General features: G+C 50.7%; 2 protein-coding genes across 5 annotated transcripts in view; one reads left to right on the top strand and one right to left on the bottom strand.

Moving 5' to 3' along the window:
• Window positions 1-1,256: 1,256 nt before the first annotated feature.
• LOC126545047 (RNA-binding motif protein, X chromosome-like) lies at window positions 1,257-9,557 on the top strand. 3 transcript variants are annotated; one of them, XM_050192677.3, is made up of 3 exons: window positions 1,257-1,400; window positions 7,439-7,974; window positions 9,260-9,557. In XM_050192677.3, exons 1-3 carry the CDS (start codon window positions 1,398-1,400, stop codon window positions 9,270-9,272), a joined length of 552 nt encoding a protein of 183 aa, XP_050048634.1. In that variant the 5' UTR covers window positions 1,257-1,397; the 3' UTR covers window positions 9,273-9,557. The 3 variants fall into 3 exon arrangements, with proteins under 3 accessions (XP_050048634.1, XP_050048636.1, XP_050048635.1); XM_050192679.3 differs by having other exon boundaries at window positions 1,258-1,400; window positions 7,439-7,941; XM_050192678.2 differs by having other exon boundaries at window positions 1,258-1,400; window positions 7,460-7,974.
• The window catches only part of Pu (GTP cyclohydrolase punch), a 30,246-nt gene continuing 25,954 nt past the window's right edge, over window positions 9,419-13,710 (bottom strand). For both annotated transcript variants that reach the window (XM_050192674.3, XM_050192676.3), the window contains exon 6: window positions 9,419-9,711. In XM_050192674.3, the coding sequence (XP_050048631.1) occupies window positions 9,579-9,711 (133 nt within the window). In that variant the 3' untranslated portion in view covers window positions 9,419-9,578. The remainder of the gene's footprint in view (window positions 9,712-13,710) is intronic.

The following is a 13,710-nucleotide window of genomic DNA, read 5'->3' on the forward strand; positions in this document are numbered from 1 at the left end:
GCGACAGAAAGTTGTCCTTCAGTACAGTACACTCATGCATTTGCCACTGCACGTGACTGGACTCTTAGATAACGCGTGTCTTTTATGAGAAAGATGTCTCTTGGCTCGCCTCCTGTTCTGTGTTGTCACTGTCACCGATGTTTTCAAGGATGCTTTTGAACGAAGTTTACCTCGATGTCGCGGGTTGTTCATCGGTGACCTATATATACATATATATATATATATATATATATATATATATATATATATATATATATATATATATATATTAAATGGCGGATCTGTATATAGAGGAACACCAGGACTCCATGTTCTCGCGCGACTCCGAACCTGAAGTCAGACGGTATTGTGATGAGGCAAGAAAAAAGAAGAGACAAGATTTGTTTTAAATAGGAAGGATTAATTTGGGTGAATAAAAGATGCCAAATTTTTAATACGCATTGGCACGCATCGTCAGAACGTAAATTCCGCGTCTTGCTTCGTGCATTTGGTGGTAATTAATTTAAATGTTACGAAACGTTACGCAGGCAATTGTTCCGTCAGAGATGCGCTTGTAGACTCGTCAGACGTCATGCTTGCACCTAGCTGCCACAAGGTTGGGGTCGCAGTTGATGGTACGAATATCAAACATTGTGCTAGATTGCACCGCAATATTGATCCACCCCCTCCCGTTACCCTCAAAACAACGAAAGCACAGCAAGCGACTGGAGACCTAGCTTTACTAACAGCAAGGAGAAGTTCGCTTATAATAAGCGGGAATGGTCGCTCGCTTATGACGTACATGGGTACGTAGGGGACAAGGTCTTCCCTTCACCCAGAAATTTTTGACGGCCTGCTGACTTCATATTTGAAAGAAAAGACTACTGCACGAAAGCACAGAGAAACAAGACCACAATACAATACATTGAGTCTGCGCGCTCTTGCGCAGTAAGCTTTCCCGTCAAGTAGGGCTCCTTTTCCCTTGCTGTCAGAAGTCAGCCCTGATGAGCGCTGCAGCCCGTCCAACACGGCCTTGAACCCAGCGGCAAGCTTCTCCCCACGGCTGTCATACCTCGCCCAAAACGATATACGTCAGCGGAACGCGCGCGTCGCTGCCTATGCGCGCGCCGCGCGCGGCGGCGGCGGTGCCGGAGGAATCCGTCGCCATCCGGCGGCGGCCAACGCCTCCAGCCAGCAGAAGCTGCTGCTCCTCCTCTCCACACATGACTGGCTTCTCCCTGCGCCGTGGCGAGCCGTGCTGAAGGATTTGTGAACCCCGGACGGCGGCCTCCTCCCTCGCCGCTTGCCCAACGCTCACTGATATCGACCGACAACGGCGGCCTGACGGGTGCTGTTTACTGTGCCGGCTTCGTATTGATCGCTTCGCATCGGACGCCGACGCCGTCCCCGATACAGTCATGGTAAGTGTGGATCAGCATCTCAATCCTAGCTATTCCCGAGGAAGAAAACCGAAGTTCACTGCCGTGAAATGTGCCGAGCGTTGCTACCGCCGCGTTCAACCACCCGCCCCGGCATTTTTCTTTCTTTCCCGCGCCGGCGGCTGCTGCGTCGTTCGTGGGCGCTTCTCCCGCCGCCTCCCTAGGACTATCAACTCACGCGGCGAGCATTGTACTGCCCAGACGCGCTATTTTGGCCGGCGTCGCTCCGTGTCAAACCAGCTCGCGACTCGCCGGCGTTTTCGAGGTTGTTTATTTCGCAGCTCCGTTCTGTAATTGGCGTTCGTGTCTAAAAACTGTCGGGCAGCTTGACTTTGAAATAGGCCCTTGTCTGTGGTTCAGTTGTTTATCCTTCGAGCTGCACCCACTACGCGTGCGGCCTTCCTAAATTATCCTTCGGCGCTTCGCTTAAAAAGCGGCGCGTTGCATTGCGGAATGCCGGAGTGTTTTCCTCGCTATTTTGCGCCTGCACTGCGGCCCTCCGCCGCGTTGGAAGGGCGGGAAAGGCGCGACCCACTCAAATTCCGCCGCTCCTGCGCTTGCCGCCAACTGTAAAACGAAGAAAAATATCGAGCGACGCCGGCAGCGTCGTTACACGTAGCCTTCGCGTCTTAGTGACACACGCGGTTGCACTTTGTTCTCAAAGCACAATGGACTTGCAACCTGTTCACGTGCATTGAGGGGCCTCGTGTTTTTCCTTTGTCATCGCCTGGAGGGATCGACCGGCGTTCGCCTCGCGTGGCTTAGCATTTGCGCTTCGGCACTCGTGTGTAGTGTGTAATACGTAGCGCGTACTTTGACTTTTGCCACGCCAGCGGTTCGTACTGTGGGGGTTATAGACGATAGCTCCTTGCTTTCTGCGCATGTGATACGTCAACCTACAGGCGCTTTGTTTACGCGCCTTGCACGAACATCCGCAGCTGGCTGTATAGTAATAATGGATGCGTCGTCTGACCGCGCATCGCACCATTTTCTGAAATGCGGTGTGCTAAGGAATCGGAACAGGAATTTAGGCAGGCTGTTCCGACGCACCTGTAGCTTCAATTGAAAGCAATACATTATTTTTGCTACCGTTTCCTAGCGCCTCGTGGTGAGGTGCTTAAGTGCTTTTGCTCCTATCGCAGACGGCGCAAGTTGGTGGTGACTCGGCAGAATTCAGAACATAGTGATAGAGGCAGCCAGTGCGAAATTTGTGCCGCGCAGGGAGATAATTTCCGGCTTTTGGTGTTTAATAATACCTGCTGGGTACATGATTGTTCGTCGATTTCGCCATTTATTTCGCTTAAGTAGGATAAAGAATATCTGGCATAAAACGTAGAACTTTGCAGGATGCTTCGATAGTCTTAATTGCGTGCATTGGCGTGCAACGCTGCTGTTTGTTGTGACAGGTGGCTGACGTGTGGACTTTCCCCTTAGACCTCAAATGTTTGATGTTAACTTGCTGTAATGCTGACTCCCTTACAACATTTTTTCTTGCTCCACAGTTCTCGGGAGGCCCGAGTAAACTCGTTTCACTCATGGCCGAGTTCTTGAATTTGATGCGGAATTTTTTTTTTCGGCGAATGAGCGTCAGATACATTAAAAAGTACGGGTAGTCTGCACCTGGCACCATCTGTAACGCCTAGAAGGAAACGGTCGTTTGCTTCGACGTGCTTAATATGCACGGCGCACGTCACCATATAAGACGCGTTTGTTTGCTGCAACATCCCGTGTGCGGAATGCGGTCACTGCAACTTGAGCCATGCTGCGTAGTTAAACCTATTCGAAGCAGCTGCGCTGTTTTTCCAAAGCTTAACGTTGGGCGACTCAATAAGTTGACCGTTGCTTTATAAAATCACACGATTTTTTTTTCTCTTTACTGGTATGCTTCTTGCAGAGCATTCTCCGCTCAGCCGATGTCGGCGGTTCAAAATAGCTTGTTGCTTGCAGGGCGTGTTTTGTACCGTTTCGCGGTACTTTTTTACAACGGCGCAAAAATGTGCAGATGTGTGTGTGTCGTCCCCTGCGCCGCCTATTTTCGCGTCGTTGATGTGAACGTGCCGCGAAGAGATGCCAGCAGTGCTTCGGTAAACATTTAGTTAGCCGCGTTTAGATGCTCGTGGCGATGTTAGCCCGATTGTCTTTTTTGCGAGTTGTCAAGATGCAGAAGTAGGCCGACACCGCGGTCGGGCACTGGCTTATCGGCCATTTGCCTCCCCCTCGAACAACACTCCCGGAGCAAAAACAAGCAGTGCAGTCACACGCGCATTTAGTCCGCTGGATGATCTTGAACCCCGTTTCTATGCTCGGTTGAGTCTCCCTGTAGCATAGTAATTTCTGATCTTGTGCGCCTCTGTTGTACGAATCAGCTCAGGCCCATCTTAAGGTAATACTAAATTGACAAATTGTTTAGCTGTGTTTATTATTCGGCATTAGTCTTAACTTGTCCGGAAACCTTGTATTTAGGGATTTGCCGTGGTGCTGTGGGTGGCATGATGCTGATGAGTTTGTGGCCACTGAGCTCAATTGTCACGGTTGGCTCAACGTTGGTGACCTAGCCAGGTAAAAACACCGGCACCGTTGGCGACTGCTTCTGGCCATCGAGCATAGTTTAAGGCCACCTTTTGTTGTGTCTGCGCCTCCGAAGCAGCGACTGCGCTCCGTGTCGAGAAATCCGGGGCTTGCGGCATGGTGGTGCCCCCTTTTGGCGGGGGGAGGCATCTTTGCCCGACGAAGGATCGAGTGATCCGCCGTCTCCCGCTCGCCATCCCCTGCACAAAGCGGCTTGCACTTGGTAGCTGGTAGCGACGTCTCGTGGCGCGTTGTGCAACTACACATTGTTTTAATATTTTATTTCGTGCGTTTTCTCTGGACGGAAAATCTTAATAGGTATACGTTTATATCGTTACCAACGCATTGCTCCGGCATTGGCGCAGTGTGAGGTATAGTCACTGCACTGCTAACTTTGTCTAGAAGGGGAGAACACGACGTACCCTATTGTTAATCACTGCTATTTAAAGCCAACAGGCTTATGAAGTCGGGGAAAACATAGCGGTAATTAGCTGTGGTTGAAGTTGAAATGTAGAAAACAGTAAAGGGAAAATGAAAGTGGACGAGAAAGTTAGCTGCCGTCGGTTGGAGCGGAACCCACAATCTCCGAATTAGGCGTGCATTGCGCCACCATTTGTGCTACGAACCTTAATCCGGTCAATATCTTTTATTTGTTCTAGATCTAGCCGTGGGTGTGTTAGCCAGCGCCACTCATAGGCACGGCGTGCGGGTCTAACACTTTCAGGGCTAGATCTTATCCTGGTTCACATACTCACCCAACATAGTGGCTGTAGTAACAGAATTAGTAGTTGAAGGCACGCGTGATGCCGAGGTTGTGGGTTCGGCTGGCGGGAAGTCCAATTGTTCGCTTTGCGTATTTTGCACATTTCAACCGCGGCCTATTTGACCCCTGCGCTTTACTTGGCTTCATTGCCTGGTGGCGTTGCTGTAGCTAAAAGCAGTCACAAGATGTCGCTTGCGTGCACGTCCCCTGGAGCATGAACTAGTCGCAGTCGAGATAAGCAAGAGACGTTTAGAGCACTGAAGGAGAAAAAAAAATGCAAGAAATTGATACGGCAGATCCATTACAGCATAGCTAACGGTACAAGACAGAAGCTTCGATGAAAAAAAATGGTTAAGGAAATTTATACAAGAATGCTAGCATAGACGCGTGTATAGCATAGCATACCTGAGTAACTAGGCCAGTTCATCACCCCGTTTCAAAGGGGATGCCAATAAATAAATCACCGCTAATCTGCGAACGCCAATACGTTTAGGGACAAGCTAAATTTCTGTAATACCCTGAAAGGCGCTCTTACCGTGGGAAGAGGCCTGGTAAGCAAGAAATGGTGCAGATTTGAGACAGGTGGCTTCACATCGCGATGACGTCATCGCTGTGACAGCGTCTGGTCGGGTCTGGATAATTTTTTTTTTTATCGGTAAACGTGGAGCTCACGGAGGAAGGAAAAATTAGCGAGCATCGTCCAACGCGATTGAAGCGAGAGCGTATCGGCCCAACGCGTGATGGCACGTCAGGGCGCGTGCGCCGCAGGTTTTAGCGGTTCGCATCGCCGAAGCGAGGATTGGACAGTGGCTGAGCGCGACGCAGCGGTTCGACTACGTGGTGTAACCAAGTACGCTTACACTAGCGACGGACTAGCAGTGTAGTGCGTACGTGGGATGGGTTTTTTTTTGTGCCTGTTTAATTTGGCTAGGACATATTCGATTTGCCTGCCCAATGCGAAGGGCCCAGCCTCATTTCATCATCCCGAACTGCGGGCAGAGAGCCACGGCAGCGCAGCGAACAAGCGCGCATCGATTGAAAACTTATCGGCCAATACGCTGCGTCTCGCACATCACGTGCTGGGCCGATACTGCGGGTGGGAAAGCGAGGGCAATGGCTTTACGAAGAATTAGCTCGCCAAGGCTGGTTACGGAACGTAATGCTCTCTCCTATATTATGGATGGGCTGAGTTGTGTTCTGAAGGAGTCACAGACTGAACTTCGCACGTTTTGAAATTTTCACTACGTCACAGCCGCCCAAATAGCAAAACGATTTTAACACCGTGACTTCACATTGACGCGCCGCTTGTGGAGTTTCGCCGGGAAATAAAACAGCATAGAACTTTCAACTTGTTCTGTTCTAATAAACTATTACCTCGTAATAAGCGCAAATAGTTTCCAAGGAGTATCAGTCCCAAATGATAGTGTTTCTCTTAGTGTCCCTGAATAAATGCCAATGAAAATATGAACTGCAGTAAAGGCATACATTGGATGAACTACAATGCTAGATTACCATTTATTTACTGCTAAATTTGCGCTAAAGTAACAACTATTCAGCCTGGGTTGAGTCAGATTAATGCTCGAGTTCAAGACGTCCCTCGCCAACGGTGTTATATTAAGCGAGGACAATGAGCTTAATTAAGACAGGAGTACCGCCGGCTCTGTGAATGGAGCATATTACGTCATATGTGGCCTCCGAGATATCACCCTAGGCGTGTCAGTGGAATCTTGAAGGCTACATGCTACCACGTAATATGTCCCGTTCGTAATAGATCGTGACCATCCAGCAACCGCTGCTCGGAGTAACAGCTGATCTTGAAGGCAACATAATTTCCTTACTGACTGTATGCGCCAGAAGCAACTGTATAGAGACAAAAACATCCTGTAGCCACCGTGTTTTCGGAGACCAACTATTCGTGCTAGAAATAGAAAGTGTAGCTTGGCCAATTTTGTAGGATTTCCCTAAAACAATCTGGCCAGTGCTCTCCCCACACCGTTTTTTGTTTGCTTATTGGCATCCTCATTAAAACGGGGCGGGGGCGAATAGAACCCTAGCCTGCTTGATTTAATCAGGTTTTACATCTTATCACTGCCTAGCCTTTTGTCCATCTGATCTCAGCGTGGAATGGTAGTAGTAGACAGTAGTGCCCGGCGGAGCGTGGCCTCCGGGACCGGCGGCACACCAGCGTATGAGGCCGTGTGTGTCGCGGGAGATATTAGTCCCTAGGTTGCGGAGGAATTGCGGGACCCCTTCAGGCGAGGTGTTATTCGCGACTAATAATTGGCCACGCGCGTGTCCCGTACATTGGGGGCACGTTGATCACCCGGTGGTCAAACGCAATCCGCAGCCCCTCACTACGGCGTGCCTCATAATCGGATGATTTCGGCAAAAGAAATCTGCCGTGAACGTTAATTCTTCGTCGTCACTTGTAGCCATAGCTACATCTGACAATTGGAAGCGTTTCCTGCGAGCCATGTGTGTCACCTGATTTAATACATGGACCCAACAGACAATGAAGCTTGAGAAAGCGTCTGTGATAACTTTTCATTTTAACTGGAACGCAGAACAATTACTGCGTTAGTCTTTGCCCTATGATTTCGCTGGCCTCATTATATGTTGGCTCCATGTGTTTGCGATAGAAATCGAGTCTCTAGGCTCCCTTTGTTCTGCTTGCTCTTGCACCTTGTAGTCTTACGAGCGGAAGCCGCAGACGCGCATCTTCGTTGGTGGCCTGGGCGACAACATGGCCAAGGATGACCTGGAGCGCGAGTTCGGCAAGTACGGCCGGCTCAACCAGGTCTGGGTGGCGCAAAACCCGCCGGGCTTCGCCTTCCTGGAGTTCGACGACGACCGGGACGCGGACGAGGCCATCCGCAACATGAACGGCGTCGTCCTCAACGGGTCCAGGCTGCGCGTCGAGTACTCCCGCGAGCGGGGCGGATCGCGAGGATTCCGCGGAGGTCCCCGTGGAGGCGGAGGAGGCGGCGGCGGATACCGCGGCGGACCCCCGCGCCCGTCCCCGGGCGGCGGCGGAGGCTACCGGTCCGGCCCACCACGCGGAGGCGGCGGCTACGGTGGCGGCGGCGGTGGCGGCCGGCGCGGACCGGGCTACGACTCGTGGGGCCACGACGACCGCTACGGTGGTGCCGGCGACGATGGCTGCCAGGACTATGGCACCGGCTCCAGCCCGCGGTACCGTAGCCGATCTCCCTTGGGAGCACAGAGGTATTCTGTTCGAGGAGGGATCTGATCGCGCGGAGGTGTGTGCAGCGCGCGCCAGTCTTAAAGCAAAAGGCGGATGAACTGCCCCCTCTTCTAGAACTTCTAGAGAGAGAACAATCGTAAAAAAGCCCGACCGCGGGTTAGACGAGGTTATTCGAGGGCTCGCTAGGTTGGTAACGGTAATCTGAGGCCGGTCAGCCCCCCTCAAGGCGTCTTAAAACCGTCGTCTAGGACCGTACCTCAACTTACGAACCGCGGTGCAGAACCATCGCGGCCGCGTCGCGAACTGTACCCGAGCGTTCGCGCCGGCGTGGTGCCTGCGCGCCAGTGTTAACAAGACGGGGGCGGATGAACCGTCCGATTCGTCTAGACCATTCCTCCGGTGACCCCGAGAATCGCCACTGGCCGAGTGAACTGTGCCGCGAACGCTCAGTACACAAGTTACCCGCCTTAACAGCGCCGAAGCCCGAGTTGCTCTCAGCGGCATTGTGTTACCCAGGGGCTTACGATCAACCCGCCTCGCCTTCTATTCGCTCGCTTTACCGGTCAGCCCTAATGGCGACACTCGCCGAGTGCCAGACGAACTCTCTTCGTGCTTAACGCCAACGAAGCCCCTGGGGGGTCAGCAACCAGTAGACCCGGTCCAAACGTCATCGTCACCTCTGTGGTTCCGAGACATCATAGCCTTGGTCCAGGAGCAAGCGACTGTCCTTGGAACAACGTGACACACCGACGCCATTTTGTCGGCCACCACCGCATCCCGAGCTTCGGCCGCGGCGGTCGCATTACGATGGGGACGAAAAAAAAACTCGTGTACTGAGATCCGGTGTACGTTAGCGTACAGACTGGTCGTAAATTGATTCGATTCGCAGCCCTTCGTTACAATGTCGAGTTATATACTGAATGCAATAAAATGAGTAGCCAGTGTGAAGCGTTCGGTAAACTTTCGGTACGTGGAACTGCGCGATCATTAATTGCTAGTGCCGAGCTTATGGTAACCGACGCATTCGCTTGTACTACCACTCTGCAGCACCTTTAGCTGTAACATTGTCGTTTGGAAAGCAGTGGTCGTCCATGCTTCCACGTTCAGGTCAGGGGCGGCGCCACCACCAGACTCCGCTGTGAACGAACTCTGCTCGCAAAAGAAAAAAAAATGGGGGGGATGGGGGCAAAAAAGTGGGGGTGGCCTGTATGCATGATCAGACGTTTTCTTCGCCCTAAAACCCGGCGTCGCCGGCAACGCCACGATCTTTGCGTCACAACGGTGCCTTCTCTCTCCACTCTGCAGCGGCTACAATTGAGGCGCTGACGCAGTCGACACTCGGCCGGCCCGGGTCGACTCGCATCTTCTACTACTTCGCACGGCCGTCCCTTCCTGTGTGGCCGCCGCTGAATTGGCCGGCCTAGAGAGAGTGCTTGTGCTACGCGAGTGCTCTCACAAACAGCGTTTTATTTTTTTTTTTTTTCATTTTTTTTTTGTGGAGCCCGTCTATGGGTACGACGGGCCCGCCACACGGCGTCACGACAATAAAAGCCAAAAACACATTTTTCTTCACTCGGGGTGGTGACCTCGGGCCCTCCCGCCACCCGTTGACTTGGTCTCGCATTCACTGGCCTCCTAGCACGAGCTTGAGGAACTCCTCGCGCGTCTTGGGGTCCTCCCGGAACACGCCCAGCATGCAGCTCGTGATGGTCTTGCTCGACACTTTCTGCACGCCACGCATCACCATGCACATGTGCCTGCGAAGTTGAGAAGACTTCAGGTTGGCCTCCCTCTGAGCCGAGAAAGCGCTTAGCATAGCTCTGAGAATGCGTGCAAGAAACGTAGCTTAGACGTAGTCGGGGTGGGAATGCCCAATTCGTGTGGTAGAGTACAGGAATCTGAATTGTAAGGCTGCAGCGATGTGACGCCTCGCAATGTTTGTGGACAGTTGGCTGCCAGGGAACGAACACAAATATTTGGAACAGGACGAGTCTTGTATGAATGCGGCAGCAAGAGTCCGGAAGCGACTTGGACAACGCCGTGGAATGTCAAGATATTCATCAGGCAAGACCTGCAGGAAACGCACCTTCGGAGAGGCTGGCATTCAAAGCCGATTGGGGGAGTTTAAACTGGTCAGCGATCGAGAAGCAGAGTTGGTGGACCGAGGCTGGTTTTAATGGAAGAGCGAGACTGTAAATGACCAAAATGCTAGTTTTAAAGCCCGATTAGTTGAACTAAACGGTTACTGTCGTCGCCATCTTTCAAAGGGCATGCCAGCAAAGCGGTCGGGTAAGTTTACTTGTTTCAGCACGAGTTCCCGGGTGAACGTAACAGGCAAGAGCGGACGTGGATCTGAAAACGCCGCGTTTTGAACACTGCGGCTGTTGGCCGCCGGAGGATTTGACGTGCAAATTTCGCATGGTTAACGGTCAGCATTGCCTAGTTAGCGTGAATTTGATGTCCATTTTCGAATTAACCTACGACCTCGCCGCATGTGGTAGTAGCAACTCGCCTGTAGCATGCATTCGCGACGGCGGTAGTAGCTATGTTCACTGTGCTTGCATACGGTCAAGCCCGGTTTCTAGGCTGATGCAGGCATTTGGTGCGGCGGATGCGGTTGTCCGAAAACAAAAACTCAAGGTAGGTACGGTAGAGACGTCTGGCGTTGGGTTCAGCTGGCGTCTCTTGTACGACGAAGCCTAGCGCACGCAGGACAGCGAGAAAGCGTGGTCAGTGTGTGATGTGACGTCGTACTAATGCACAAGTAACTCTGATTAGGCGATCCTGCGTAAGCAGCCTGCTCACCCCTACCCCGTTCCCAAGGTACAGTACATAGCGTCACCGCTTTGTGATCGGGAACTGCAGGGGCGCTTCCAATAGGAAAACTTGCATTAGGGAGACAGTGAAAGTAAAATGGACTTTGAACAGGTAGAAATAAACTAAACTGAGGCGATCTGATTGGTGAATAATATCAACGCGGAAGTTAAGGAGTAAATACATAGGTTTACATGCATATGGTACCATTCAAGGCTGGGTGGCGCGCACCGCCGCCGCCCGATTCGAAGGGTTGGGCGGGCTGGCAATAGCGGCACTAGCCGCATTAACTTTGGTCTTGCACCGTAAACTTTAAAGTGTGTAAATGCTGGTTTCAGCCTTTTGACAAGTTTAGCTTTGCGAAAGTTATCCGAACCTTGCCTGAGCAGGCGGTATGCAATTTTCGCTCCGGCCTCGCCCTGTTGAGCGATGACGAAATCGAGATGCTTCCGCATTCTCGCCCCTGTATGGCTTACTTTCCATGAACTCTAAATAAATTGTTTAACAATACCTCGTTTTTAAAAAAGCTGCATTGAGTAAAACTGGGTTGTGTAGGCTTGCACTTCGAACTCGAAGACAACGCTTCCATTGCACAGTTGCTTGTTGCGAAATATTGCGTTAAAAAAGAATCTCCTTGCTCAAAGCCCCAAGGGGGGGGGGTTTGCAGTGCAAATTTTTCCATTGCTATTCATATCAGAGATGTTTTAGTTCGGGATATTTATGGCTGGTTGTAGTACATGTGTACGAAGCATTCACTGGAATGCGAAGAATACTTTGAAAAGATACATTGGATTTGACAAATTCATAAAAAAGTGCAATTTGAGAAACATTGAAGTGTTCTGTTCAAATACTACTTATGGATGCTCGAAATGCTCCAGAAGAATATATATATCGCTGCTGACTTTCCTGAAATTTTCGCCAAATCCCTTAGGGTTCCTTTTTATCCGTCGTCCTTCCTTGCTCTCGACAGTCGTAGAATTCTGCCCTGACAACACGCTCTTTGTCCATCCTGTCGAGGGCAATATTAAAAAACAAGACCTGGAACGATTCCAAGGGCCTCCAGAACAGCTTTTCGTGCAGAATTACCGTCATTGCAGCAGGCTAAATCATTCTTAGTTGCGGTCTTCAATGTGTAAGCACTGACTGAGTTCTCTTGGGGCAGCGGCACCAGATGAGTTGGTTGAGCGACTCATTGTTCTGTGTTCGTCCATGAATACATTTGCTCAGAAAACTGATTCTTTGAAAGTTCCCTTTCTGCATGCCAAACTCTTAGTTCGAGTTAACAAATTCTATTTCGCCCCGTCATCTGCTAGCCGCGTGGTTAGCTCAGATGGAAGAGCGGCTGCCCCAGAAAGACTGGTCCCGGGGTCGAGCCCCGGACCAGAACGAATTTTTCAACTGCGATGTTTTCCTTGCTGGGAACCTGTATGGGATTCCTTTGTGACAATTGCTGCGATTGGGTGGATGTTTCATTTTCTTTTAATTAATGTATGATTTTCCAGTACAAATCATTTACTTACCACACACACACAAAAAAAAAAAAAAAAAAAAAAGACTCCACAAGGAAGAAAGCCGCCAACGACAACGATAAACAGACCGGCCTCCGCCCGCCATCTTTAAACGCCAGGGCGCGCGGCACACTGGCGCGACATTTGAACCGCCTTGAGCGGGCGCTCGAGGTCTCGCTTCCACAGGTTTGTTCCTCGTAGTGCAGTCGATTCTTTGCATGCCAAAATTGCAAATTCATGGGCGGTTTACCCTACAATACCCCCTTAAGCGACGTCGGGATTTGTGTACGACCTTTTGCGCAAGTGCGGTACCAGCCAGTGGCCAATATCGAGTGCTCTAGAGACACGATTATTTCACAAGCCTGACGTGGAGCGTTAGGCCTTAGGCGGTTTAAACGGTGACGTTGAGTGGGTGCGAGTATGAGTGTACGTATGTGAGTGAATGCGGATAAGTGCTAAGAACAGTAGAAGTGTGAACGGAATAGATTATGAAAGCGAGTGAGTGTTAGTGAGTGTAACTTGGCATGATTATACAACGTGAGTGAGTGCCGATCCTACTATATATTGGCGAGTAAGTATCCGCGTTGCTGCCGTCCTTTATGCCCGTGGCCAACGTGTAAGAACTTTACTACCTTATTCATTTTACCGATGGCGCACGCCCACTTCTATCGGGGTCGATCCGGATCTTATTTCTTGATCGCGATGAGCAGTGCTCGCAGCTATAGTAAGATACAACTTTAAAGATCAGCAGTTGGCAACCAAGGCACACGGACTGCGCGGGTTTGTTACTCCGCCATCCAATCGCGGAAGCAAACAGAAACGTCGTCGGGCGACCATTTCAAAATGGCATCGTACTTGATACCTCCGGAACGTCTGCTGTTCTTGAAGTCTTCATCAGCGGAAGCGATGAGGTGTGCAACAGACACGGACAAAGTGTATGGTGTCGAGCTCTTCACTCTTCAAAAGCCGGCGGCACAGTTCGTTTCACTGCTGACTCCGTTTTACCTGTGAAACTTCACTGCCAACTGAAGTGAAACGTGACAATAAATAGTTGCAGCGAAGCATGCGTTTTATTTCAGTTCAATGAAGAATTAGGTTTTCACCGTTCCTCTATAATAGACGAGTGAAAACGTACAAAATTACGCACTTAAATTTTATTCTTATGGTTACGGCCTTATTTAGGTAACGAAGAAAGTTTGAAGTACGAACTATTTGCAGCCTCGCGGACGAACAGTGGCCGGCGGTTATGAGGGCGTGGGCGGGGCTTCACTGCAGACTTTTGAGTTGTATCCGACTATACACGGTGCAACGATCCGGATCGAGTTGTCGTTTGCTGATCGTGAACTTATAACTGCATAACGCTTCGACTACAAATTTAGGTTCGCTAAATATGGCTAAATTTGGACAATGTTTGAATGTTACAGCTTGCTATTA

The sequence above is a fragment of the Dermacentor andersoni genome, chromosome 10, assembly GCF_023375885.2.
Source record: "Dermacentor andersoni chromosome 10, qqDerAnde1_hic_scaffold, whole genome shotgun sequence".
Classification (NCBI taxonomy): domain Eukaryota; kingdom Metazoa; phylum Arthropoda; class Arachnida; order Ixodida; family Ixodidae; genus Dermacentor; species Dermacentor andersoni.